Below are 26261 nucleotides of genomic sequence, written 5' to 3'. Positions count from 1 at the left end.
ATATCAGGATGTTTTCGCACAAAATTAGTGTGCGATATGTCAAATGAAATCTCTCGTCTCGTCAATACGAAACAAAATATTAAATTTTTAAGAAAATTTGTAAAACAGTAGAGAGAAAACAGCAAATTTTCATATTCTTTTACTTTTTCTGTTTCTTCCCCTCTTCCCGCATATCAGTCCTCAGTTGTCACTTTTTCACATGAATCGAACTTTTATTCTTTACAAACGTTTGCTGTAGAGCCTCAATAGTTTGGACAGTATAGGGTGGTCACAAATTTTCAGATTTTTTGCGAACTTTCACAAAATTTGACCACCTTATACTGTCGAAACTAATGAGGTCCTTCAAGACTTGTTGCTCGAACGCTACGTACAAAAAGAATAACTTCCATGTTTTGCGAATTTCAGTGAAAAATTGTCTCGGCCACTGTTTTCCCGCAGAATGTGTGTTGTTAATATTGAGGCTGTTTCCGACTAATCCATCTACTCTTTGACAACCAATGAATGTACAAACCAGGTATGGTCTGTCCATACAAACCGGAGGAAATAGCAATTTCATATAAAGAAACTCACCTTTCAATGAAAAGGATTGAGAGGTGAGTTTCTTCATAAGAAATCGCTATTCCCTCCAAAGTATATAAACACTGAAGGTAGCGCAGATCCGCAAAAACATGCGAATCCCTACTTTGAGGTGAATTTATTGTATATCAATACACATGCGTACAACATGCTGTAAATATATGTATTGGCGTCATACGAAATTCACCTTAAAGTCGGGATCCGTATTTCTTGCTATTCCCTGAGGAACTGCGCTATCTTCAGTGTTTATATACTTTGATTCCCTCCGCTCTACAAACTTTGACATTACCAAAAGCGTATACTTTCATTGTGTACAACCAGAACAACAGTAAGCTGTTGCTAATGTGGTCAAAAAAAAATTAAATTCTTCGCGCGCCGCAGCAAAACTGTCAGTTGAATCGGTTGAACTGTTCAAACCTCGTAACGTGAATTTAAATGTCATAACATTGTGAAGTACGACATCGTAAAGATGTAGTGGGTGGCCACAGTTCCTCAAAGAAGTGTTTGTGTTGACGAAGATAAATTCCGCGGGAACCGTGACAGTAAATCTCAATTTTTTTTTTGTGTGTGTGCTCTTGTTATCAATGCAGTCCAACGATACCTCAAATGACCAGAAAATAATCCTTAAGTGTAAGCCATTTACTGTATTGAGTGCAGAACCGCCACATTCATCCCCAAAGACCACTTCCGCCCGTCGTTCCACCAGAATCGCCAGTCGAAGAAATGATGAGAACGTAATGGAAGGAAGTGGACAAACTGCACAATTAAAGCGAAATGGTGTTCAATGCTCATCGAGTGAAGATGATGTTGTGCGGCAGAGGCGAACAACACAGAAACGTCGAAATCAAAATCGAATTAAGAGTTCGGATGATGATGACAATGACATTGTTACCGGGACTGTGAAGAAAAGAAGTCCGAAGAAAAGAAGGAGTCAAAGCAATGCCCAATCGGACGGTGTGGATGTTAGTGAACCAAAGAAAAAGACGCCAATCAAACGACGTAAGCCATTATTGACCATAAAATGCAATAAAATTACGGACTATTTCGGAAAGTCGACTGTAACCACTGCATCTGCTGCAACTAATAGGATTGAAGGTAAATTTGCGGGTGGGGAGAGGATTGAGTTGGTTTTGCTTTGTTTTTTAAGGTGGAGGGTGATGTGGAAATAAGTAAGGATAAGGACGGAGGACTCTAGATGCTAAATCTTCACTCTTGTTCAAGAATTCCCTTCGGAATTTTGAGTGATTCTTCTCACGACTCGTTAGTTTTCTGGCAGATGGACCAAGAAGTGGAGGACATTGTCCGAAGGTAGACCTAGACTGCTGCACGAAGAGTTGATTGGATATTTTAAGCAAATTTTATAAATGAATAACTCAGTCGGGTGTCGAATATAGGATGGGTTGCGACAAGTTCCTTTATTTCCAAATTGAGAAACCGTTCCGCTCAAGACTTTCCCTTTACCAGTAAGTACTCCCGAATCGCCAAAAGTTTCTTTAATTTAGCAATTTTCTCGTCATATTCGCTTGCCAATTCCGTTCTCATTTTGGCGGCGTACCTAAGCTCGTCCCGTAAAATTGAAATTTCGCGAGACTTGTCGATATTGTCGCGTTGCAGCTGATTTATCTCCACCTGAGCCTTGTTCAGTTCCTTTAATTTATTCGTTTCAATTGTCAGAACTTCTTTCAAGTTGTAAATGTGCAGGTCACGTCTGGCCAATTTCGTTTCCAGATTCTTAACGAATTCTTTCAGCTTTTCGTTTTCCGCTTTCAGATCAACCGTAGGATGTGAAATCGCTGCATTAACGGCAATCGATTCCATTTGTTTTGTACGTTCCAGCGACTCCACTAAATGCGTCTGTAGTTGACTGACCCTACTGTTGAACAACGACAGCTCTTCTTCGTATTTCCTGATGATATTTCCTTTTTCATTCAGAGACTCGGTGAATTTGTCTATCACGTCTTTCGCTGCTTGGTCGTATTTCTTCAGACTTTCACTGTAGGTCTTCAATTCAGTTTCGAGTCGATCGGCTCGCTTATTTTCGAACAATGTTTGAGAGTCCCCTATGTTCAGATCATTCACTATTGTATCGGGTGTAATTTTCATATGGTCCGCTACGAGTGTTTGCATCAACGTTTTCGACGACGAAGCGTCTTCGATACCGTCCTTAATAAATGTATTTGATTTCCGAGGGATGGGCGGGTTCAAATAATTCACATCGAAAAGACACTTGCCTGCGGATTGTAAAACGCAACTGTTGTTGTTCGATACTGTTAAATCATTCTCTGGAACTCCCTCCATGGCAACTCTTTCAGCAGAATCCACGTTAGATGTTTGTGCACGGGGTACAATGCAATTTTCTAATTTCACTGGCGCACTGACGCTTATGGTCGTTTGGTCAAGTGTACAGCGATCCAGTCGAAGCAGCAAAGACTGATCACTTTGTACCGAAGCACAGCCATTTGATTCTGACAAATTTGAAAGACGATTGTCATGCACCATCAGTTGAATAGACGGGACTTTCACTACCGTCGTTTCGTTCTTCTCCAGCGATTGAGGTAATTCTACGTTTAAATTGTTCACTGTGGCATGATCACGGTGATTAAAAATTTTGGACTGTAATTGAGAATTTCGGTTCGACTTCATCGGTATGACATTGCGGGACAATTTTGATCGAATAATTGGTGCTGGAGCATGAGCTCTGCCCCGAAATATACCTCGCTTCGCTCGGATGTCATTTCGATCGGAAAAATTTGAATTCATTTGGTGGTTAAATGGCATTGTTTGGATGGCAAATTTAGGACATTTAGGGAAAAATGATTTGAAATGATCAGTTGACACGTTTGAAAGGCTGCTTCGGTTAGTTTTCGCTGTTGGATTTTATTATAGTTTGGTGATGCGAAATCGTTTCCGGTTGATGCTGTACAGTCGAAGACAATAATTGTTGAATATTAGACACGTCAGAATAGTCGATACAAATTTTACATTTATTTGCACGGCACAAATCCCACGTAGAGGTCGCAGGCAATAAAATTTTAAAAATATATCTGCCAATGCAACGATACCACAAAGCCAATTTGGTCGATTATTCTGTTGTAAACCAGTCTCAAATACATCCACTATTCTACCTCGCTTCATAGGCTGCTCTCTACCTGATCTTCGGTTACCCTAACGATCTTCGTGGACATATAACCTCTCACTGACGGCAAACATATTAACAGCTTTACTAACTGATCTATTACTTCATTTGATCGAAATATTCAGAGATTGATTTCAGAAATCTTTTACTTCATTTGTTTTGAACATGTTTTTTGCTATATAAGACCTCATTAGTCAGCGCTTGTCATTTATTCTTGCTGTCGTTGTCGATAACAGATGACAGCCGTCTGTAACAGGATAAGATCTTGTTATTAACGTTACGGTAACTTCTAGCACAGTCGCTGAGCGATTACTAGGATCGATTATCACACCGGATCGGTGTGTTTTCAGCTTAGAGTAGACTCATGCTTGTCGTCTGTTGCATGTTCTCTAGTAAATTTCTGTTTTTCTTTTTTATATTTACAGGAGACGTTCCTAGTGTTCCTTGCGAGGTTCCCAGTGTTTCAGAACCTGTTACACGTAAGTCCAAAAACAATTTATGATTATCCTACGAACGGGGAAAGATTGACCAAAATTTCTCCCAAAACACAGCTCCATCAGATGTGATCGTTCTTTCGTCGTCAGATGAACTCGATGCTGATAATGTCGAAGAGCAACCTAAAGCCAAAACTCCACCACAACCACCTGCTCCACCCCAACAAGTCGTGTTGACTACGCCAAAACGCAAAGCACTCAAGTGTCCCGAATACAAAATCGTCGCTGGAACGAATTTTGCTGTCGATGCGTTTCGTTACGGTGATTTGGACGGCGTGGCGGCCTACTTTTTGACCCATTTTCACAGTGACCATTATAACGGCCTGAACAGAAAATTCAATCATCCGATTTACATGTCGAGCGTTACGGGTGAGTTGAACACGAAACGGAAAATCGATCAGTGAGAGTTAAAAGTCCAGTTGTATCGTTCGTCGGCAGGTCGATTGGTGCAAGCAATACTGAAAGTTAATGGAAGGCTCATCAGAACAATGAACATCAACCAAAGTTATGTCATTGACGGAGTGGAAGTAACGCCAATCGATGCCAATCAGTAAGTAAAGCCACTGGTTGCTAGGGGCTGTTCACAAATGACGTCACGTCCTTAGGAAGAAGGGATGTTCGAGAATACTTGACGGTTCTTACAGTTTTGGGATAATTCTGATCTTTTTTGCTAGAGGGGAGGGAATGACGAAAATTTCTTAAGAATGTGCTACGTCATTTGTGAACAGTACCGTAAAAGATTTTCATGTTTTAGATGCAGTCTTCTTGCTCTATTCCTTACCTTAAAGTCTTTCCTCCAGTCCTCTAATTACTTCGTTTCCAACTCCACCCATTACAGTACTTCAGCCTGATCTTTCACTTGAACTTTAGATACTTCTCTCTATCTCAAGCCATTTCTTACCCGCACTAACTGAAGACAAATTTTCTCCAGCTGCCCAGGTGCTGTAATGTTCATCTTCAAATTGCAATGCGGCCGAACCATTCTGCATACCGGAGATTTTCGAGCCACGCCCGAAATGGAATCGAATCCGGTTTTTTGGAACAACAACATTTCCACCATTTATCTGGACACAACGTAAGTGCTGACACGTTAACAGTGTAAAGTTGTTGCTCGAACCTTGGACGAACTCTTTCTACTTGCTAGGTATCTGCACAAATCGTACAATTTCGGCACGCAAAATGACGCACTTTTGTTTGTGGAAGACGAAATAAGGAAATTCAAACAGAAGGCTGCCGGCAAGAAGTTTGTGGTAGTGGTTGGTTCATATATGGTCGGCAAGGAAAGAGTTTGGGCACACATTGCGCAGACATTCAATATGAAGGTGTGGCTGGAAGACGAACGAAGGAAAGCATTCGATTTGATCTACACGGAAGAGAATGACAATCAAATCATCAAGAATTGCATCTGTGATGCACGTGACGAGGCTCAGTTGCATGTCATTCCAATACAGTGCGTCAATTATGCGGTATGACTCTACCGTCTTTCACACTTTGTCCGATTGACTAACGAGAATTTTGTGTCCTCAGTTTCTGATGGACTATTTGAAGAATTTCCGAGATCATGTGCTGTTGGCCTTTCGTCCGACAGGCTGGGCACAGAATACGAAACCTCAGTACGGTAGCAGGGTTTCAATAGTCGGTGAGTCGCTGCACATTTTCCATTTAATCAACTAGTCATGGCTGCTAATGTCATAACTGTTTCAGGTGTTCAATATTCGGAACATTCCTCCTACAGCGAACTGGAAAGATTTGTGCGTTTTGTCCAACCGGAAACGGTCATTTCTACGGTGCCAATATCGTCGGGAAATGCGAATACCAAAAAAGTTCCGGCTGCCTGGCTATCCGTACCGAAACCGATGAAATCGAGTCAAAGTACGATGACATCGTTCATGAAGCTGCGCAAAACTTCCTGTCCTGTCATCGACAAGTTGACGGGAAATTTGGGCGGTTCTGGACATCATGACCAACAACAGCAACTGATACTCGATGATGCTGGTAGTTACGATTCATTGGAAACAGATTATATGCCCTGATTGACCAGGGATGCCTTTATGTATGTATTGTGGAGTTGAGAGAGAAAATAAAAGATTTTTTATTACGGTTAACGAGCTGATTTAACTCGACCAACAAGCTAGAAGGTATTATGAGGTAGGTGGAGTAGAGACTCTTTCAACAGAATCATCACTGTCAGCTTATTTGTTAGCTTCTGCTCTTAAGCTGAGCTGGCTGCCCAAAAAAAATGAACTAACAAAACAGGAAAAACTACATCGTACTGAACTGCGATAGGACGCTAACGTGATTTGTCGCACCGCAAATAACAAACTATCGATATAGTTATTTGTTTACCAAGGGAAGAAAACAGTATATTCCAACAAGAGCGAAGTTTTGTGGCCAGAGCGTAGCGAGTACTATGAATCGTTCGAGATTGAATTTCCAATTTTCTTCCAGAGGTAAAACCCCTTTTAATGTGTGCGAGCTATTTTTCCACGAATCAAAAACATCCAATTTGTTACACAACTTTCCGAAACAAAAACGAAACGCTTCCTGTCAAAACTGGAGGAGAAAATACACATTTTCTCCCCGAATTGTCATCAGACGAAGCGTCAACAAACAACATTGTCTCATTGCCTTTTGAGTGGAGAAAATATGATTTTTAGGACGCAGGTGAAATAAATAATTAGTTCCTCACGTCAGCTGAAACTTTGGGAGCCATTGTTGTGAAGAGCGGTGTTCTGACCTCGGGAAAAAAGCTGGAAATTTCATTTTCTCTGGTGACAGCACCTTCAATATGAAATTTCCAGGTCAACAGAGTACGTTCTTCACAACAAACACTCCTGAAGTTCAGCTGACTTGCGAAACTGATTATTTATTTTACCTGCAATTATTTAGCGTTATAGGAGTCCTCGCTCTACTACCGCGAATATCAATCGTTCTATAGGCGATCGGAAAATTAATTAAAAAATAATATTTCAAAAATTTCTCTGGACTATTCTGTCTAAATCTTTGGAATTGGTCGGTCGCGAGTTTTGAGAACCGCAACATGGTTCTTTTTAGCCTGAAGCCGGTTCATACAAATGACTTTTTTCCTCTTCGATAGCAGGCACTTTCAAAATGGTCAATTTATCGAACAATTTATCGATTTTTTGAATAAAAATTTTGTGCGCCATATAAGGATCCACAGTAGCTTAATAAAAAATGGAAGGACCAATTATTTTGTCGGAACGATCGTTATTTTACCAATAATATTTTATCAAATTTGTATCAGAACTTGATATGGTTCTAACGCTTCTATCGAAAATCAGTACCGAAGAACTCGAAAATGCTCGAGTGAGTTTGAGTATCATAAAGTTGCTTCCGAAATATTGAATTTTACGCGGCAGCATCCAATGTACTCTGGTTTATTGACGTAAAAGCCTGTTCTCGTGAAATTTATTCTTGTAAATTCTCGAACAAATTCTTAGCCATACAATTTTCCAGCTTAAAGTTCGCGAAAAATTTCTGAAATAATTGCCAGTTGATGCGAAAATCCATTATATCACATAGTAATTCACTATAAATGATCCAGCAATATTCTTTATGTAATGGATCATTACCGCAGATTCCCAACTGGTACGTATTGTTCAGATATGAACTGATGCATTCCGACCGAAATATCGAAATTTCTTGTCTTTAACTAGTTTCTGTTGTATAAACAAAACCTGCTTGGGTCAGACAATAAAGCAAGGAAGAGGGAATCTCTTCTGAGACTTCAGTTAAGTTTAACCATAATCCACCTCCGGCCATCATATCAATATATTAAAACTCAAGGACAATATAATTGCTAAGTCACACATTTTTACGCAAATTCATAGAGTTCTTCAAATGGATTTTGTTTATACAACAGAAACTAGTTGAAGATAAGAAATTTCGATATTCCGGTCAGAATGCATCAGTCAGCTCAAACGTAAATAAATAAATTTCTTGGGTTTATTTTTTCAAGCGGTTCATCTCCTATATAGTCGAAAATTTTAAATGAGCGAAGATGCATACCGTTGGAACCCCCATTATAATGCAACGTTCAAGATTGCAATAGGCATTTTTTCAACGAGAGAAGAAAAGTTGGAAATTGCATTTCGAGGGTGTCTCATCAAAACATGTTCAAGAAATCATTGGATCATCTGCTACTTCAATTGTTTTAAGACATATTTTACTACATTATAAAGGTAAAGGCCTGCGGATAGGAATGGGAAATCAGATGGCACGATCATCCGTTAAACATTTTTCTTGAGGTCCCAATGTCCTGAGCCGGTAAGTAATCACTATAACAGTCTGTTTCTTTAAAACAACAAAAAACTAACCGTTGATGTACGAGCATCAACATGAAGACTCAGTCCAATTTTTGTCGTGAAGAGTGTTGTTAATTACACAGCTTTGTAGTGATTGTTATTCTGTAACAGTATGAAATCAGAAAAAGAAAAAGTTAAGGTAAGAAACTGTAAATCAATTATCGAAAATAAGTGTGCATGGCGATCGGCTACCCCTCACATCAAATGAATTCCGATGAATAGCCATACTCTCTCTAGCAAACAAACTAGAGTAATTAGGGTGGTAAAACTGTACATTAAATGAAGTATGAGCGCAGTGATGTCCCTTTTAATGTTGAAAATATTATGTCTCTTGTCACCATTACAGTATTTGAAAGTGAACAATTTGTGATTGGGATGTCTTTTTTGTTTTTTCCTCCGTCATCTTGGTGTGCAAAAATGAAATAAAGTTTAAAATCTGTGCATGCACGGCAACTACTGCGTCATAAAAAACGACAGTGTCAAGTTTGTCAAAATAAGGTGGTATTTTGATTGCTAGAGAGGGCATTGGCTGTAGTGTTGAACATTCCAAGGCTGCAAACTTTGCGGGAACCCACCACGTCTGACATCATCACAGTAGGTGAATTTTTGTATGAATTCCGCCATGTTATCATCAAGTGTGGTGTGTCACCCGCCGTATCTGTATCTGCATGACCTCCCCAAAGTTTACAACCTTGGAACATTCTTCTTCTTCGCCGAGGGAAGAAAATTTGGAAATTTCACTTCGAGGGTGTCTAAACAACCCATAAAATAAAATTTACAACTTTTTGTTTCGAGATAAACACAACGTTTTTCATAAGGCTTCCGAAGTTTCAGCGGAGGGGAGACAATTTATATTTTCTGGGCTGCGTTGTGAAAACACCAGTGTAAAATGATCGAATCTATTAAGATAAGTCGGCGGTTTTTACATATGCCAACGTTAACACTAAAGACTTTTCCTAAAATTATTTATTGACTGCCCCATGAGAAAGTTGACCATTTCATAACAGTCTCCTCCGTATGAAAGTGACGCATTGTGTGAAGTATATTTTCGATTCATTTTACGTGAATTCCTTTATGACAGCCAGCTGTCGCATGGGCCTAGCAGGCAATAGACCCGAATACATTAGATTCTGCTACAGAGCTTATCAATTCGGAAACAACTTTGTGATATCAGCAAACTCACTTGTGTGTATGTATTTTAAGCAACAAGCTTCGGTAACACTTTTTCGGCAAGTGCATTTGTATGTCTTCGGCTGGGGAACACGAATTACTTTCGCAGCATCCATATACTAAATCAAATTGTACGGACGTCCTTAAACACTGAACTCGTCGCTATTTTTTACTTCCCGTGGGTTTCGTTTGTTTCTTTCCTTCTATTCGTTCCACTTGTATTCCATCACATAGTAGTAGCGCTTGTCTTTACGTTTCTTCAATTCTACACATACGTGTGTGTGAACGGTGTGAACTGACTTTCTTTACTCTTCCTTTGACCCTTTGACAACATGTGGAACGATGCAGGCCGAACAAGGAAACCAATCGCATATCCCGGGTTGACTTTCTTTGCAACGGTGTACACTTCATACGGAAAATTTAGAATTTTCACCAGGTTTCATTTGGCGTGGACCCATAACTTCTTTTCGTTTATAAGTTTTGTTAACTGATTCGTACAAAACCAACTACTTCAATAGTCTTCACCACTGCCACGCCACAGGTACCCAAGTAAAAATAAAAGTCTCAAAGGTTCGAAAATAGACGTCTCCACGGTCTCAAATCCTTTGTATTGTGATACGTGAGACGTCACTTTTCGAATCTTTGAGACTTTTATTTTTACTCCGGTATGCCCTTTAGGCTCTGAACATAAGGCCTGGTTCAGCCAGTGCACAACACTTTTGTTTTAACGTCGCAGACGAAAACAGATAGCAACACAAGAAACATTTATTCCATTGTGCATTTCAATCTGTTCCACAGATATGCCTGCTGGATGTGATGATGATAACTGTGGCCCTAATTGCAACAGTGGGTGCACACACAACCTTTACCAAAGAGGCTCCGCTTTTATGGGCACGAACGGGTGTACTGATGGGTAATTCTTCAGAATTCACATTTACTGTTCGGTTCCAGACTCCATGCCGTTATTTTCAAGAAAAGGAAATTTATTGGTGCGAAAGGGAATTCGATCAACGGTTGTTTCATCAGCTGGAACGCTTATGCACGGAAGCCGCTCCATTAGAAAATCGGACCGAGTATCGTAATTTTGTTAGAACAGTTGCATTGGAAATTACGTCTCCTCATGGAAACAGTGACATAGATGACGGCGAGAGACGACTCTCAGATTTGAAAAGATCAATTCGTTTAACGGAATTAAAGATTTATCCGCTGGATCTGGAAATAATGACAGGAAACACTTTACTGCTAGGCAACAACGTTACGATTAATGACCCTTTAAACGAAGAAATTAGGACACTTAAACAGTTCAAGGAAAACAGGGCCAACCTGCGAACAATTAAAAGGAAAATGCTCGACGAAGCAGCTTATTTGAATCGGGCGATGACAACGAATAAAGACAATGCAAAGTGGCATAAAGATATGGACCCCGATATCAGAGACAGAATTATTGAAACTACCAATGTTGCATCGTACTTCCGTACTCTAGAAACCCGTATGTCCGTCTTTTCTCAAAATTGGCGCCAAGGTGTCCTAAGTGATGAATTTTTTGATATTTTGATGATGGCCCGTAACGACACTGTCCTTGATATGTACAGAGGATACAAACCAAAACTTTGTCGATTCTCCAAGTCGGCTCAATTGGCGGTTTTTCATTTGGAACAGAGTTCAGTCGCATCTCACATTCTCGAAGCTAGACCGTTTCGGTTACACAGACAACTCCTCAACACAGGCAACATTGAAATTTTGACATACCAAGGACCACGGAATGTTTTCCATTCGGCCGAAAAGAACTGCACGGTTCTATTCGACAAAGACATTGGTAATATGCCAACGGCCGACGATTGTCACCTGGTCCAAAAACCGCAGCATTCATTTGAAAAGTTCTGGACTAGGTCCTGTTCAAAGGAGACTGCTGTGTACGGGAACGATGTGCAGATTCAACTGATGGGAGACAAATTCTTTATCTACTGCTATGGACAAGACATCAATTTCTACAACGAGTCACTGCCCTGTCCGAATTATGTGTTTTCCATAAACGTGAGCGATCAATTTCAAATTTCAAAATTCCGCTCCGATGGATTACTGAAAGACCAGGGGTATAAACACCATGATCTTATCACTGTGACAGTGAACCAACGCGTCTTCCCAAACGCGTCGCAAATGGACTTCGATATCATTCCAATCGCAGTCGATTGCCCAACGAAGTTTACAATTTACGTTTGGATTTTGTTGTTGATTGTGGTAGTTATAGCTGCTTATTTTGCGCTTGCAACGTTTGTTTACCTAGTACTACGATTCTGGGCAGAAGCTAGGAAGGGTGTCACACAGTTGTTCAACAGATTTCAGAAAAAGGAAACGAAAATTGACGCGTTGCTACGGGAAGAAGTTGCGAAACAGCGGATCGTGTACCGTCATAAATGATATAGTAAATGAGGATGTGGTACGTTGAAGAAAGAGTTGAAATGTTGCAAGTAAAAGCTATGTTGCCAGAGATATTGTTCAAACAGCAGAGACAAAATCGAATAAAAAATTGAAATTTAAGTTTTTCCGAATAAATTTCCTAAAATACTTGAAATTGTCTTAGGTCATAGGCCAAAAATACACGCGAGCAATTTTGCGTTGACGCAACGCACTCCAAGAACAGGCAAAGGGACAGAATTCATTAGCTCTCATTTGGCCTCTTATTTTGTATGGAAAGTCCGTAACGCAGTGCCATATACCAACATAAAAAACTGTATTTATATGCGAGTTCTTGGAGTGCGTTGGTTGACGAGATCGACAAAATTATCCTATGTTTAGCCTGTGATGAATAACGGATTAAAATGGAAAGCGCAGCATAGTTGTAGATTCCAATAAAAAAAAATTGCAAATCTCACCTGTTGCAGCTCTCACATCTGAGATTTTCAACTCTTTTTCTCAGTATGGACACATGCACTCGCGTCAAAAGCTAAGACATTAAATTGGGTTGACATTAACTGCGTAGAATATTGTATGTGTACATACTCGGCATGAAAATGAAAAGTGACGTTTTCGTGTGATTATTGACCTCAACTTCACCTGGTTTTATCACTTTTTTACACATACCTTGAAATTACGTAGGTACCGCAGGTACCGCATTAGATGAGCATATCACTAAATAAACATCTCGTTCTATCGGTACGTATCACACGGTACCTTTATCTGTATCACGTATCACATACAAGGAGGGGTACGGGACAATAGCAATTTGCTATGATTTCTACTGATTTTTCATACAAATAAAATAAAACCATGAGTTAGATATCCGAATCCGATGCACATTTTATTGAGTCAAGAGACATATTACACAAGAGGAAGACATTTTTATAAAATAATAATAGTGTAGGAATCTCGGTATTCTCCGGGATATTACATTAGAAGTAACTCAGTAATTACAAAAGAGATAATTTAATGAAACTGCTTTTCGCCAATGCAAAATTTAAACTAAACGTTTTCATTGTTAAACTACTGCGATCAGTACATCAATTTGATTGCTACGATTATAAACCTTATAATCCAACACTCCGAATGCCGACGTTTACCAAATACAGATATCTCCTCCTCATTCAAATTATTTCAGGTTCCTTCAATTCCTTTGATTCTTCGTTGTTTTTATCTTTCTTTAGCTCTGCTCGATTTCTCACTTCCTGAGGTGCTCCAATTCTGCAACGGATCTTCAGTTCAAATTCTGTAACCAAACTGTTTCGTCTCTCCTCCTGAATTTTACAACTTCCTTTTTTTTAAATTCTCCTCCGTCTTTCTTTTAACTCTTCTTCGTCTTTATGTTAATTCTCTTGTAGCTTTCTTTCCATTTGTGTAAATGCATCTATACTACTCCTCCTCATTTACACATATCGTAGTTCAGCTTCATCTTATCCTTTTTTGTATTCCTCCTCCTTTTACATCATCTTCTCTTATTCACTTCTTCTCTTTTTCTTCTTGTGCCCGAATTCTGATGCTCTCCGCTCAAATTCTTATCTTATCTTACTGATCAAATTATCTTCTCAAATCTCATGCACTGGTCAAATTCTGTTGCTCCTCGTCAGTATTCGAGCTCAAACTCTGTTCCAGAGACTTTCTTCTTGCGTTGGTCAAATTCTGTTACTTCTCAACCATCCTAAAGCTCAAATTCTGTTCCATCGACTTTCTTCATCATTCTTCCTGATCTTCGTTCTTAATTTCCTTTCATCGCGAATCCAATCCTCAAAACCGACTTTGCTTAGTTTAGTCCAATCCATTCAAAAAAGAAATTACTCGTGTCATTTTTCACAGCCATAGTCGACTTAATAGTTCCGGTGTTTATAGATTCATTTCAGTATTCATAGGATGTCCATATTCAATGCATTTTCTTCAACATTAGTTCTGGGATTGAAATCCAAAATCCATTTTCAATCTTGTAATTTTCATTTCAAAAAATAATATCCCGACGTTCCTGGGCCATAACCTGTAGGAATCTCGGTATTCTCCGGGATATTACATTAGAAGTAACTCAGTAATTACAAAAGAGATAATTTAATGAAACTGCTTTTCGCCAATGCACAATTTAAACTAAACGTTTTCATTGTTAAACTACTGCGATCAATACATCAATTTGATTGCTACGATTATAAACCTTATAATCAGGGCCTACTTTTTGGAAACTAATTTCTTGAATTTCTCGAAATTTCTCGAATTTCTTAAAATTTCTCGAATTCGAGAAATTCGAGAAACTTCAAGAAACTCGAGAAATTAGTTTCTTGAAATTTCTTGAATTTCTCGAAGTTTCTCGAATTTCTTGAATTTTCTGGAATTTCTTGAAATTTCTCTAATTCGAGAAAATCAAGAAACTTTGAGAAATTCAAGAAATATTTCTCGAAGTTTCTTGAATTTCTCGAAGTTTCTTGAATTTCTCAAAGTTTCTTGATTTTCTCGATTTTCTCTAAAAGTTTCTAAAAAGTAGGCTCTGCTTATAATCCAACAAATAGTCAGTGGTATCGTCATACATAAATAGCATACTATTATCGGACACATTACTAAACGGATAAAAATTGATTCAATCGCAAAAATTGATCCAATGATTTGGTCGAATCAAATTTGTCCAAATTGATTATTATTTGGTTTGGCTAAACCCTTGTACGCTCTTAAGTCGATGACAGGGCTAAAAAGCATTTGCAGCATTAAACTTGCGCGTGTGAGTTAATCTTTTACGTAGTTCAAAAGTGTGTCCTTTTTGCATTGTGTGCCAGATTCCAACAATTTATTTAAATTTTATTATAAACGTTCACACAAGTTTAAATTCATTTATTTGTAATGCAAGTTGCGGGTCTCGTGAGACATCTTAACTAAATTACTGTTCCTCTCAGAGAAGTTCCTTAAATAAGATTATTTAGCTGGGGGAAAGAATTCGTAAGTAGAAGGGATTCTTCTTTAGTCTATAGGAAAGGAATGACGTTTTAATTTCATTGGATAGAAACAGATCCACCCAGGCAGGTATTATATGTTCCTGCATTCAATGCTATATTTCCTTTATTGTATATTCAGATAGATTGGAATGCCGATGAGCAAATGTCTTTCAATGATATTTATTGTTTACTCTCGTATACATTCCTTATAGACATATTTAATTGATTCCTATGAAATATTAATATTTAAAACATCAATAAGAAAACCCTTTAACGTTTGTAATGCATACGCCTTGAAGAAGACTTAGAGAATTCGTTTGAGCTTATAATAATGGTAAGGTGAATTCGCACTTCTACAGTAAGCCGTTTTTACAAGAATTTAACAATTCGTTGCCAGAGCCAGACAAATTCACCTTTTTAGTCTAAACCAATACTCTCTCTAGAAAACAAAACTACTTTTATTAAGGTGGTGAAAGTGTCAAGTAACCTGTAAATTACAGCGTAGCCAGTCAAAATGTAGAATAGTTCCCTTGACTGAAAGTCAATAATCTATAACGCCAGAAAATAGGAGTGCCGGTAACCAATATCGGATAATACTGAGGGTGGATCAGGGCAAAAATGAAAAATCCAGAAATTTTATGAAGTTTTGTCACTACGTTTAGTTGAGTAAATATCGTCCGATTTGAATGAACAATATGTCGATCGATATGCCTTATCCCGAACATGGTTGAGTGAATATCGTCCGATCTCGATGAGTAATATGTTGTTCGATGCGCCTTAGCTCAAGTATGAACCCTATTGTTAGTGTCACTTCTAGGTACTCTACCTTGAGAAACGAGTGTGAAAAAAGTTTGGTAGAAAAATTGGAAAAAATTGAAAAATATTCCTTTCGCTCGGTAAATATTTTTTTAGAAACCGAATTTTTCGCCAATGGCAAAATTTTGAGCTTATTCTGACTGTATCTTGATAAGTAAGCCGAACCAACAAAATTTTGGAAGAATGATAAAAATTTGACTATTTTCTTTGACCTGAAGCTTTGTTGTTTGGAAATTTGTTACTTATATGATTAAATATAATTTTTCTTGTCAAATACATAATTTATCTACTTCCCGAATACACAGAACATAGTCAAATTTTGGTCTTTTTAGGAGCCACAGCTCAAACAAATTTTGAAAATTCTTCCAAAATTTTGTTGGTTTTACTTTATTATTATCTACATAGTTCACTGCATCGGTGCAGGTAAGTCCTAAAGCCTGAACTGATTTTTTTTTTAAATTGGCACACCCTACCCTAATGAGTATCAACAATTATCTTTCATAATAATTTTTTTGCAGCAAAGTCATGTGATAAAGAAATTTAAATATATGAAAATATCGGGTAAAAATTCCATCCGAATGTATGGATTACTGTTTAAGCCGTTGATAATTTGCTGTATCCTTCGGTGCCTTTATTTTATTTTAGTTATTTCTTTTCTCTTTAATTACAGTAGTTTCTGCTTATCGATGATTGCCGCTTAAAATTTCTTGAACAACATAGTTCTTTTTTTAATTCCACGAATTCGTTTAGATTCATTCTGTGATGCGAGTATATATTATGTGTCTTACACTCAACTAATATTTCACAATTCAATGACGGAAATGAACATTTTCGCGTCTGTTTCTAATGTTATATGAGACTCGATTATTTCATCCAAGATTAGCGAAACATTTTTTCGCACGCTACATCCATCTTTCAATCATGTATTCATACATGCATACATGTGTGAGTGAATTAACATGTTAACACAAGCATTTGAACAGTATTATTATCGGGTCTACTACTTCTATTCGCCTAGTCGGTTGGCCTGTAGAGGCGCCACTTTTTTTATAGTTGAATCTCATTGGACTATTTTTTTGTGTAACAACTTCACATTGATTCATTCCCATGAAATGTCACAGTAGTGAAGTTTGTTCATGAAAAAATAATTCAGTGGCAGCAGTTCTTTTATGAAGAAAATTACTAAACTGTATTAGATTTTACACTTAGTTTCTAAACTCCATTCTCCTACCGATCAAAGTATTTTTATCTGCTGATTTCAAATCTTGTACTTCGATTTTTTTATCATGCATTTTACTATATAAATAACCACATTACCCAGAGTTTGTCATTGTTTTTGGCGTCGTTATCGATAACAGATGAAGATCCGTATGTGACAGGTTAAACAGTCAATTCTGCCTACTTGATCACAAATCAAATTTTTGTTCAGCAATAACGTGTTGTGTTGTATACTGTACTGTATACTTCACCTCGGGTCGACATCTTCTTCGCCTCGGGTCGACGTCTTCTTCGCCCCGGGTCAACATCTTCTTCGCTTCGGGTCGACATCTTCTTCGCCTCGGGTCGACATCTTCTTCGTCTCGGGTCGACATCTTCTTCGCTTCGGGTCGACATCTTCTTCGCCTCGGGTCGACAATCGACATTTAGTGCGAAAAAATGCCTTCATACCTACCTTGGTATATAAATAACTATTTTATGTTTTGGATACACAAAATCATAAACAATCGCAGACTGTGTTTTCTTTCGCGTAAAGAAACCCTTTCAATTTATTTGCTTACAAGGCGAAAAAAAAATATTTATCACGCTTCACGAGTGGTGTTTCAGTTTGAATAGTTTCATGAAGCATTTCACAACCTAAAAGAAGCACCGTCCTCCGGACTTTCGAAAAAGGTTAAATTATTCGTGAATTTAAAAAGGTTAAGTAGGTCTTCGACTGCAAATTTGTTAATTGTGCGTTAGAGTGTTTGAATTGTTGTAATAAATTGCTATTCCACACTTCATACAACAATACAACGTAAGTTTAGAATGAAATCCCTTCTTTACTCGTAAACTTTCGACGATGTGAGTTGAAATTGAAATGATTGAATGCTCTTAAAGCCCACACTGTAAACAATGCAGAGCAACAGCCACAACGACCAGGAAGAGCTTCTGTCGCCTCAATCGCCACCGCCTCAATACGCATTTGTCAGCACACCATTGGAGCAGCAGCTGCTGCATCAACAGCAGCAACTTCCTCCAACCGTCATAGTTAACAATACAACTGTAATACATCCACAACTTTCCGTACCAATTGAATTTGTTTATGCAAACCATTTCTGCAACGACACACCAAGAGATGTTCGACGAATTTTCATTCGGTGAGTGAGTTTTCTTCTAACGCTCGCTGCACCATTGACTCATACTGTACGTGTAAATTCCAGCAATCTGTTCCTTGTCATAGCTGCCCAATTTCTTCTGATCGGGGGAATTATTGCGATCGTAATTTTTGTGCCATTTGAGCAGCTGGACAAGTGGAATAAAAGGGACTCAACACAATTTTACATTATATGGATCGTGTCGATCGCAGTTCTGGCAATAATTTCATTTTGGGAACGAGTCCGTAGAATCCCACCGGCTAACTGTATTACGATGGTTATTTTCACCATCTTCCAAGGCATAACTTTGGCTTGCGCAGCTACTTTTAAGTGAGTAATTGCGAGTTTTATTGCCAATTCCCGTGTAGAACGTAACATCTTCTCCTTCCGTTAGAGTTTTATCGCTGGTTCTTCTCGCATCAGTCGGAAGCACAAGCGTAGTGTGCTTGGCCACGGCACTGTTCGAGTTCCAAAGTCGTTATCATCTGGGAAACTTCAGATCAGTACTGTACGTTTGGACACTAAATATTCTTTGCTCCGGCATCTCCTTATCGTTTCTGAGTGCCGACAAAGCTGGCATTGCTGCTGGATTATCGACCATGTTCTGTACATACCTGGTCGTCAATGCGCAGATGATGGTTCACGGCACCACTCATTACGTACTTACTCCGAAGGAATATGTATTCGGGGCCATGAACATTTATGTGGACATTGTTCATGCGATATTGGTTTGTTTGGCAGGCATTGGATTATGTAGCGGTTGCATTTTAAGCTGTTCCTGTCTAAGAAATAGTTCTTAATCAAGAAAGTCCACCGAAATACAATCTGCCTCATAATTTCGATGGCTCTCGAATCTTTTCCTGTCTTTTGAACAGACAATGCCATTTTCCAGTGATTTCATAAATTTTTGATTTTATTTATCCTTCTTGTGTATACATAAATTCATTTCATACCTACCTTGGTACATAAATAACTATTTGCCTTCGTTGAAGGTAATAGACTCTTTAGCGTGCGATATCGCACTGTGTCCAGGAATACAGTGAAATAAATACCTTCAAAACGACATTAAATGGATGCATGGAAAGGTGATGATTATGGACCGGAATTGCGAAAATAACTATTTTCATACTAAGTATTTAATGTTGGTCATCAACGACCACAGCATTTAGAAATCTTAAAATTTTACCCATGAAAATTGTGTTTGTGTTTGTGTTTCCAACAGCGAAACCAATAAATTTTTAGATTTACCTATCGAAAGTGTACGCTTGCTAGATTCGCTATAAAACCCTACAAAATGAGCTATCACAACAATAGCTTGAATAAAATTTACCCACAAGAGATGATTTTTCACATACAAAATTCTTGAAAATTCCACCTCGGTGAAACTTGGTGCTACACCAAAATGACGGTAAAACATTTTTTTAACTTTTTTTAATTTTTGTATGTTCAAGTAGACCCTCTAGATGCCGTACAGAGTGAAAACTCTGCAAAAGCATCTGTAGATTTTTTTTTGGTTCGGACCCATAATCCAAGTATCTCGTGTAGCTCGAAAATTTTTGAAAAAGTGACGGTGCAAGCTTATATTGACTTATATAAAAAAAAAATTGCTGATTATTATTGCTAGTGCGAGGGTGAATCGCGGTAGGGCGGAACCAGGAATGACTAAAAAAATGAAATCGACACACCCTAGCCGATACGTATGCACATTTTACGAAAATATAATTATATGATGAAAGCCTACGCTACTATCTTCAAAGTTAATCTATTTGTAGAATGCCAAGCAATAAGGTGTGAATTTGACACAGAGAGCTAAGAGTTTGTTTGCTAGAGAGAGTGTTGTCTAAACGAATGATGTTCTCATAAACAGAGTGCGTTGAAATTTATTTTTCGCAACAAGTGACGAAAAGTAGGACATTCCGTTGCCTTTATTGCGAAAAATGTGACAATCTACACATCTAGTGCCATTTCAATTCATTCAATTCAATCTAAAATTACTTGTAGCTATATACCTATCTGTGCCTTATTTTGCTTCAGTCTATTGGAATCCGAAGTACCCATGACTTTCGTAAATTTTACTATACCTGCTCCCTGCGCAATTTGACTATTACATAGCAATTTGCTCCTTGGGAAAACTATCCATTACATGTGTAGTACTAGTACTTTCAGTTAATTTTTTTAAATTATCCTATGTGGCAACTTTCACATGGGAATACATCGGATGTTGTTACGTACTTCATTACTGTGGAAACAACTTTGTGATACTAGCAAACTCACTCGTGTGTTTTTGAGCAACTTGCTTCGATAACTGTTTTTCTAGAAGTATAGTTGTATACCTCGCCTTCGGCACTTCTGTATATTGGTCGAAAAGGCAGTTACAGAAAACTTGTTGCTCAAAAATTCACTTGTAAGTTTGCTTTTATCGCAAAATTATTACGTCATGTAATGAATTACTTTCGCACTGTAACCATCCACTGTAACCTACTGTTTTTCTGAGTTTTAAAAATGTTCAGATAAACTGAACTGATAGACAGTCGGTAGAACGTACCGCGTATGAACACGAAGAACAGAACACCATACCTTCGGTGGAAACTGTTGGTCTGTTTTAAGTGGGTTGAAGCCCTATTTAGACGAGTGCATCGTGAAGCATCGCCAAAAATGTTTTAATCTACCAGAGTTGAAAAGTCGTCTATTAGTAAACGAAACACTTTCTTACATTTTATTTTGTGAAAGGAAGATAATGATTTCTTGTCAGCCAATACACAAGGTATTGAGTTAACGAAGCAAAAATGATGTATCAAAACGGTTGAAATATTTAAGAGCGCTCACCCCTTGGCAAATTTCTAGCCTACATTTCTGCGCAAAAATATTCCTTTTTTGATGATTTCTCTGAACCAAAATATTTTTTTTTTTAAGTAAAACCGTTAAAGTATGCAAAAATGTATTAATTTTAAAAGGAAAAATTGGTTTGTGAGTCATAACTTTACCCACTTAGAGAAACCTTTGAAAAATTGGTGCTTTAATGGTGTTACTTTTTCATTAAAAGTAAAACTTTTTTGCATGCTTTAATGGTCTCAATTTTTCAAACAAAAAGTTCAGATAAATCATCAAATAGTGAATATTTTTCCGCCTAAACGTAGGCTACAAGTTTGCAAATGGTCCATTGCTCTTAAAACAAGAGTAAAATGGCGAATTCTTTCAATAATCGACAAGTCATTCCATCGATTCCATCCTGAATTTCGAAAATCAGAGTTCGACAATTTTTTGAGACCCCGGTATCGTAGGCCATAGATGTAATCAACATCTCTTACAGCAATATTATAAAACTCATCTTCATTTTAAAGATTTTAATAAAATACCAAAGCAATCCATAGATTTTCTTTAATAAATGCAGTTAAATTGTTTACCGTAAAACAAGAGAATTGTTTCGGCAACCGAAACTTTTTAACTTTGATCAAACGCTTTTAAAATCAATCCGGCCAATTACCATCCGGGCGGTTTATAATTAGGATAACCTGGGGGTGGTTGTTGTGGCTGCTGTTGAGCATAGTTTCCAGGGTATGTGCCGTACTGTTGTGGTCCTTGCGGAAAGTTTTGATAATTGTACGCATCTGCAATGTAAGAGGAAAAGTCGTTGAATGTTGGAGAGACAGGGTATTGGCTTCAGATAGTTAATCTATCTCAGTAATACTAATGACTGGCATAGGTCTTTCAGATTTTTGTTTTTTGATAACTATATGCCATAAATAGTAACTGACTCTGCTGCTTCCTCTGTTCTAAGTACTTTATCAAGTACTATTGCAAAATCTATTACTACGTTGGTTTTAACATTCATTTTGCCGTGTAATTTTTGTCGGCAACAAAGAAAAAATAGTCTGAAAAGCGTCTGAAGCACTATACTTACTCGCCGGATAAGGTAATGTTGCGTACGGATTGAAACCTTGAGGCATTGGTGGCGGTACATACATTGGGTATGCTGGAGACGCTCCGTACGGTATCGGCATTCCTTGGATTTGCTGAGGGTATGGAGACGGAGCAGATGAGGGAGCTGTAGGTGGAGTTGCTACATTGACGAATGAAAGAGAGAGAGAGAAACGATAAATTGGAAGAAGAAGGAATGCGATTGCAACTATTACGATTGGTAGACGTGAAATTTTCTGGAGCTGTTGGTGGCGCTGCCGGTGTATGATTGCTGAGTTCGGATGACAGATCTTTTAGGAATTCCTTCTTTTCGGTTTGCCGAGCAAAGCAGTAATCGGTGATTTTGTTTTGAAGGGCGACGAGTAGCTGAAGGAAAAATGGTTGCCCAGTTGAAGAGTAAAGTGTGGCAGTAAATCGAAAAATTTACCTGAGTCAGATCATTGTAGAATTTCGTTCCTTCCTTCAAATTGTTATCCAGTTCGATAAAACTGGCGTACGCCAGAGACAGTTCCGTGTAAAATGCGTCTCGTGAACCGGTTCCAGAACCCGTCTCATCCACGAAATTCTTATGTGCTGTCTGTATCTCACCAACCAATATCTCCTGGCGTTCAAGGCTCTCCTTAACCTGACCCTGCAACGGTCCAAGCACTTTTCCGATTCCAGACACTGACAGAGCTGGCTCATTAATGGCTCCGTCCTGACTCAGCGCTTCCAGGAACTCATTTCGCATATTCACTGTGGCTGATTTCAGTTCAGATTCGATAACATCACGTTCGGCTTTCATTGTAGCGACGGATTCCATTAGCTGCTTCAATACATCTCTGGTGGAACAATTCGGTACATCTGCTGTATTGCTGCTTGGAACGGCGTTCTCCAGATCGGCCATACTTTTCGACAGTAATTCCATGCCGTTTGCACACTTGTCGAATTTTTCGCGGACAATCTTGTCAGCTTGGACGGCGTTGTTGATTATCTCCCGATATTTCGCGGCATTGGACCGGAAGTTAATGGTCAATTTATCCGACGGTGTTCGAGTGAGTTGTTTGAATTTTTCACGTAATTCTTTGTCAGACTCCGCTTCCTCATCGAGCATACGATCGGTGACATCGAGGATTTCACGGTTTCGGTTGAGAAGATCGGGCAGTTCGGCAATGAGATTCCTAATGTGATCGATACCACCCTTACTGCGAACCTCTTCACTTTTCTCTAACAGCGATGGCGGCACAGAGCAGCCTTCATTCGTCTCGATCGCAGCCGGTAAATTCAAACTTGCCAATATGCTATTCAATAGCTGGGTCGACTCTCGAAGTTTCATGATTTCCGTGTTCACGCACTCGTTCTTTCGCGTTTCGCATGCACTCAACGCTTGATGTAGAGCAACCGGAACGAGATTCTCGAACAGATCTTTTGGACTCTGATTGAATGTTGCCTGTAGAGCTGTAGGCTTTGCCAAGAGCGCCTTACCAGGAGCAACCAAATTTTTTATATCTGGAATGGTTTCGTTGTAAATGAAGTGGTTGTCCTTTTTTGATTCAGCCAGATTGCGTTGCGCCCGTCCAGCATAATCTTCGAACAAATTCGATTTGCCGGAACGAGATTGGGCGGATTTGAACAGTTCGACAGCATGTGTTAAACGGGCAATCTCTTCGCCAACCGCTTTGTTACTACGATTAACCAAACTCTGATAGAGTTGTGTTAGGGCATGGAATCCAGCCTGTTTTCCAGCAATCTGTTCAAAACGGAATTTTATAATTCACATACTCGTCCGAAACAGTCTCAGTACACTTACGGTCGGTATCCATTCTTTATCCCAGATCGATTTCACTGAATCCTTTTGCAAGCCACGTAGTGTTTCAGCGTACAGTTCCTCACATTGACAAGCTAGCTTGGCGACGATAGCGTCTTTCATATTGTCTGAGAAAAAGGAAGACTTTAAGAACTATCGAGGTCATCATGACTTTGATTGGCTCATTACCTCGTATCGCTTTAATGACAAAAATTTCCTGAGCCTGCGCAATCATCAAATTTGACAAAGTTTGCAAAGTTTCCGGATTCAAATCAGGAGTCGGCTCTTGTGGAATTGCTGCCGGAGTCAGACTCTTCAAGTGATTGAATATTCCAGCACTCTGTTGAAAGAGCTTGGAAGCTAGTTTAAGACTGTCGTCATTCTCAATGCTCTGTGAAGCTGCTATGGCGCTCTAAGATTAGAAATACAATTTTAAGACTGTGTCAATCCATTGATTTATACGCGACACACATACCTGAAGGGCAGCAATGTTAAATAAAATGCAAACTTTTTCATAGGCCAATGATGTTAACGCTGAAATGGTCGAGACAAAAATTATGAATTTCGTTCAGTTACAAAAACGTTTGCAGTTAACACTGAAGCCTATTTAAAACATCAAGCGTATCGCGACATAACCGTTAGATCATTGGATACGATTGGTTTAAAATAAATTTTGATTCATTTGCTCACTCAGACTCATTCTTCCACCGAAAAGTGAACCTTTGTCGAATGCATCTTTCCATTTGAACGGAATCTGCAACTCATTCACCGGAATTTTTGTTTCCAAGGCACATAATTGGTCATAATATCTGGAAGAAAAGTCGAATGAATTCTCAGATTTTTAGAAGTTGAATGGAGCTATGAACAATGATCAGAATAGTCCTACACGATACAAGAAGTGAAAGGACAATGACAATCTCTTCAAAGGTCCGTATTTATAGAACTATTCCGACTTGGCCATGGCCTGATGAGATGTGGTGTCTTTGAACAGCACTATTAAATGCAAAGCATTGTAAGATGTTATTATCATTTCACAGATCCTTCACCTTTCCCAGACATCAGAGAAGTAACCCGCAAAGCACTTCCACAAGATACAAATCTCATATTCGAGACATTTCTGAGTTCTGTGGTCCCTGATACTTTAACCTAGTGCCCTACTCACCCATAAACAATTTCCAACGACGATTCGTGCTTCTCGAAAAACTTCCATATCGCAATGTTCCTTAGTTTACCGAATTCACTAACAGCTTCGGAATAACTAACCGCAGTTTCAGGCGAATTCGATTGGTACGCACTTTGTATCAAATTCCCTAGCGGTGCAATGTTTACCTCTGCAGGTTTTTTCAGTGGGACAACCAACAGTTCAGACATTGTTTCGATGGAATGTTTGAGATATCGACGGTTTGAATGTAATCTTACAACGTTTACGATTTGTTTACTGATTCGGAACGATGTGATAAGCAACAAATTCAAATTATATCTGCAGTGTTGATGACTCACAGGCAAAATGAATCCGAAATGAATTTTTTTTTTGTGATTAAAACGTACTAAAGAATGTTTAGCACGTAAGATCGTTCCCAAGGTTGTCTAATATGTCAATGTCAAAATAACTGTTGTGTCGTCAGGAGTGAATAGTGAACCGCCACGTCCACCGGCGGTAAAAAGAGCGGCAAAATTATAAAACCTACCAAAGAAACTGAAAGCTCCGAACACACTCAAATCAAATCATTTTTTAAGTAACCAGTGAAACACTTACAATATGCATCATAGCACAGCACCTAGCATTAACACTCATATGTCAGACGTAAACAAGCCTACGAATTTTAGTATACGTGTATGTGAGTACATTTGCATGAGTTTTGTGTTTTAACTCACACCCAAAACATAATAAAATTCCTATCAAATTTCATCCGTACTCATGCAAACATTGATGAGGTTATGTCTGTACGGCGTATATTTTGTGAACAGAAGTCAATTCTAATTTATCGTTTTACCCGAAGCGTCCATGTTGTTAATGTTTACATTTGTCCGGGTTTGCAGTTCTTCTTCTTCTTTTTCAGCCTGTTTCTATCCACTGCTGGATGTAGGCCTCTCCAATTTCTTTCCATTTCGAACGATCCATTGCCATTTGCTGCCAGTTTGTACCTGCTATATTCTTAATTCCGTTTGTCCATCTCTCTGGTGGTCTACCTATAGCTCGTCTTTTATATGGTCGCCAGTTCATGATCTTTTTGGTTCAACGTTCGTTTGTCCTTCTTGCAATATGTCCCGCCCAGCTCCATTTCAGAGA

General features: G+C 38.6%; 4 protein-coding genes across 6 annotated transcripts; 3 read left to right on the top strand and 1 right to left on the bottom strand.

Annotated features, from left to right (window-relative positions):
- The first annotated feature begins 1010 nt into the window (after positions 1 to 1010).
- On the top strand, positions 1011 to 6311 carry LOC119079043 (DNA cross-link repair protein SNM1-like). Of its 3 annotated transcripts, XM_037186831.1 has the most exons (9): positions 1011 to 1671; positions 2904 to 2905; positions 4164 to 4191; positions 4264 to 4575; positions 4645 to 4756; positions 5138 to 5281; positions 5351 to 5672; positions 5734 to 5845; positions 5911 to 6311. In XM_037186831.1, the coding sequence occupies exons 1-9, from the start codon at positions 1161 to 1163 to the stop codon at positions 6237 to 6239; spliced, it is 1872 nt and encodes a 623-aa protein (XP_037042726.1). In that variant the 5' UTR covers positions 1011 to 1160; the 3' UTR covers positions 6240 to 6311. The 3 variants fall into 3 exon arrangements, with proteins under 3 accessions (XP_037042726.1, XP_037042728.1, XP_037042725.1); XM_037186833.1 differs by lacking the exon at positions 2904 to 2905 and having other exon boundaries at positions 1011 to 1575; positions 4138 to 4191; XM_037186830.1 differs by lacking the exon at positions 2904 to 2905 and having other exon boundaries at positions 4138 to 4191.
- Positions 6312 to 8574: 2263 nt separating this feature from the next.
- Positions 8575 to 12216, top strand: LOC119079056. Its single transcript, XM_037186860.1, has 2 exons — positions 8575 to 8670; positions 10500 to 12216. Exons 1-2 carry the CDS (start codon positions 8644 to 8646, stop codon positions 12117 to 12119), a joined length of 1647 nt encoding a protein of 548 aa, XP_037042755.1. The 5' UTR covers positions 8575 to 8643; the 3' UTR covers positions 12120 to 12216.
- Positions 12217 to 18016: 5800 nt separating this feature from the next.
- Positions 18017 to 19162, top strand: LOC119079100 (protein lifeguard 2-like). Its single transcript, XM_037186918.1, has 3 exons — positions 18017 to 18270; positions 18334 to 18597; positions 18662 to 19162. Exons 1-3 carry the CDS (start codon positions 18026 to 18028, stop codon positions 19065 to 19067), a joined length of 915 nt encoding a protein of 304 aa, XP_037042813.1. The 5' UTR covers positions 18017 to 18025; the 3' UTR covers positions 19068 to 19162.
- A 2431-nt stretch (positions 19163 to 21593) lies between these two features.
- Positions 21594 to 25570, bottom strand: LOC119079028 (programmed cell death 6-interacting protein-like). The gene is made up of 9 exons (XM_037186809.1): positions 25134 to 25570; positions 24662 to 24780; positions 24447 to 24505; positions 24161 to 24383; positions 23975 to 24099; positions 22613 to 23914; positions 22401 to 22551; positions 22169 to 22327; positions 21594 to 21875 (listed from the first exon to the last, which is right to left on the bottom strand). Exons 1-9 carry the CDS (start codon positions 25340 to 25342, stop codon positions 21748 to 21750), a joined length of 2475 nt encoding a protein of 824 aa, XP_037042704.1. The 5' UTR covers positions 25343 to 25570; the 3' UTR covers positions 21594 to 21747.
- Between the last annotated feature and the right edge of the window lie 691 nt (positions 25571 to 26261).

This window comes from Bradysia coprophila, unplaced genomic scaffold (genome assembly GCF_014529535.1).
Source record: "Bradysia coprophila strain Holo2 unplaced genomic scaffold, BU_Bcop_v1 contig_297, whole genome shotgun sequence".
Taxonomy (NCBI): domain Eukaryota; kingdom Metazoa; phylum Arthropoda; class Insecta; order Diptera; family Sciaridae; genus Bradysia; species Bradysia coprophila.
Note: the sequence above shows the minus strand (reverse complement) of the source record. Positions and strands in the feature narration are given on the sequence as shown.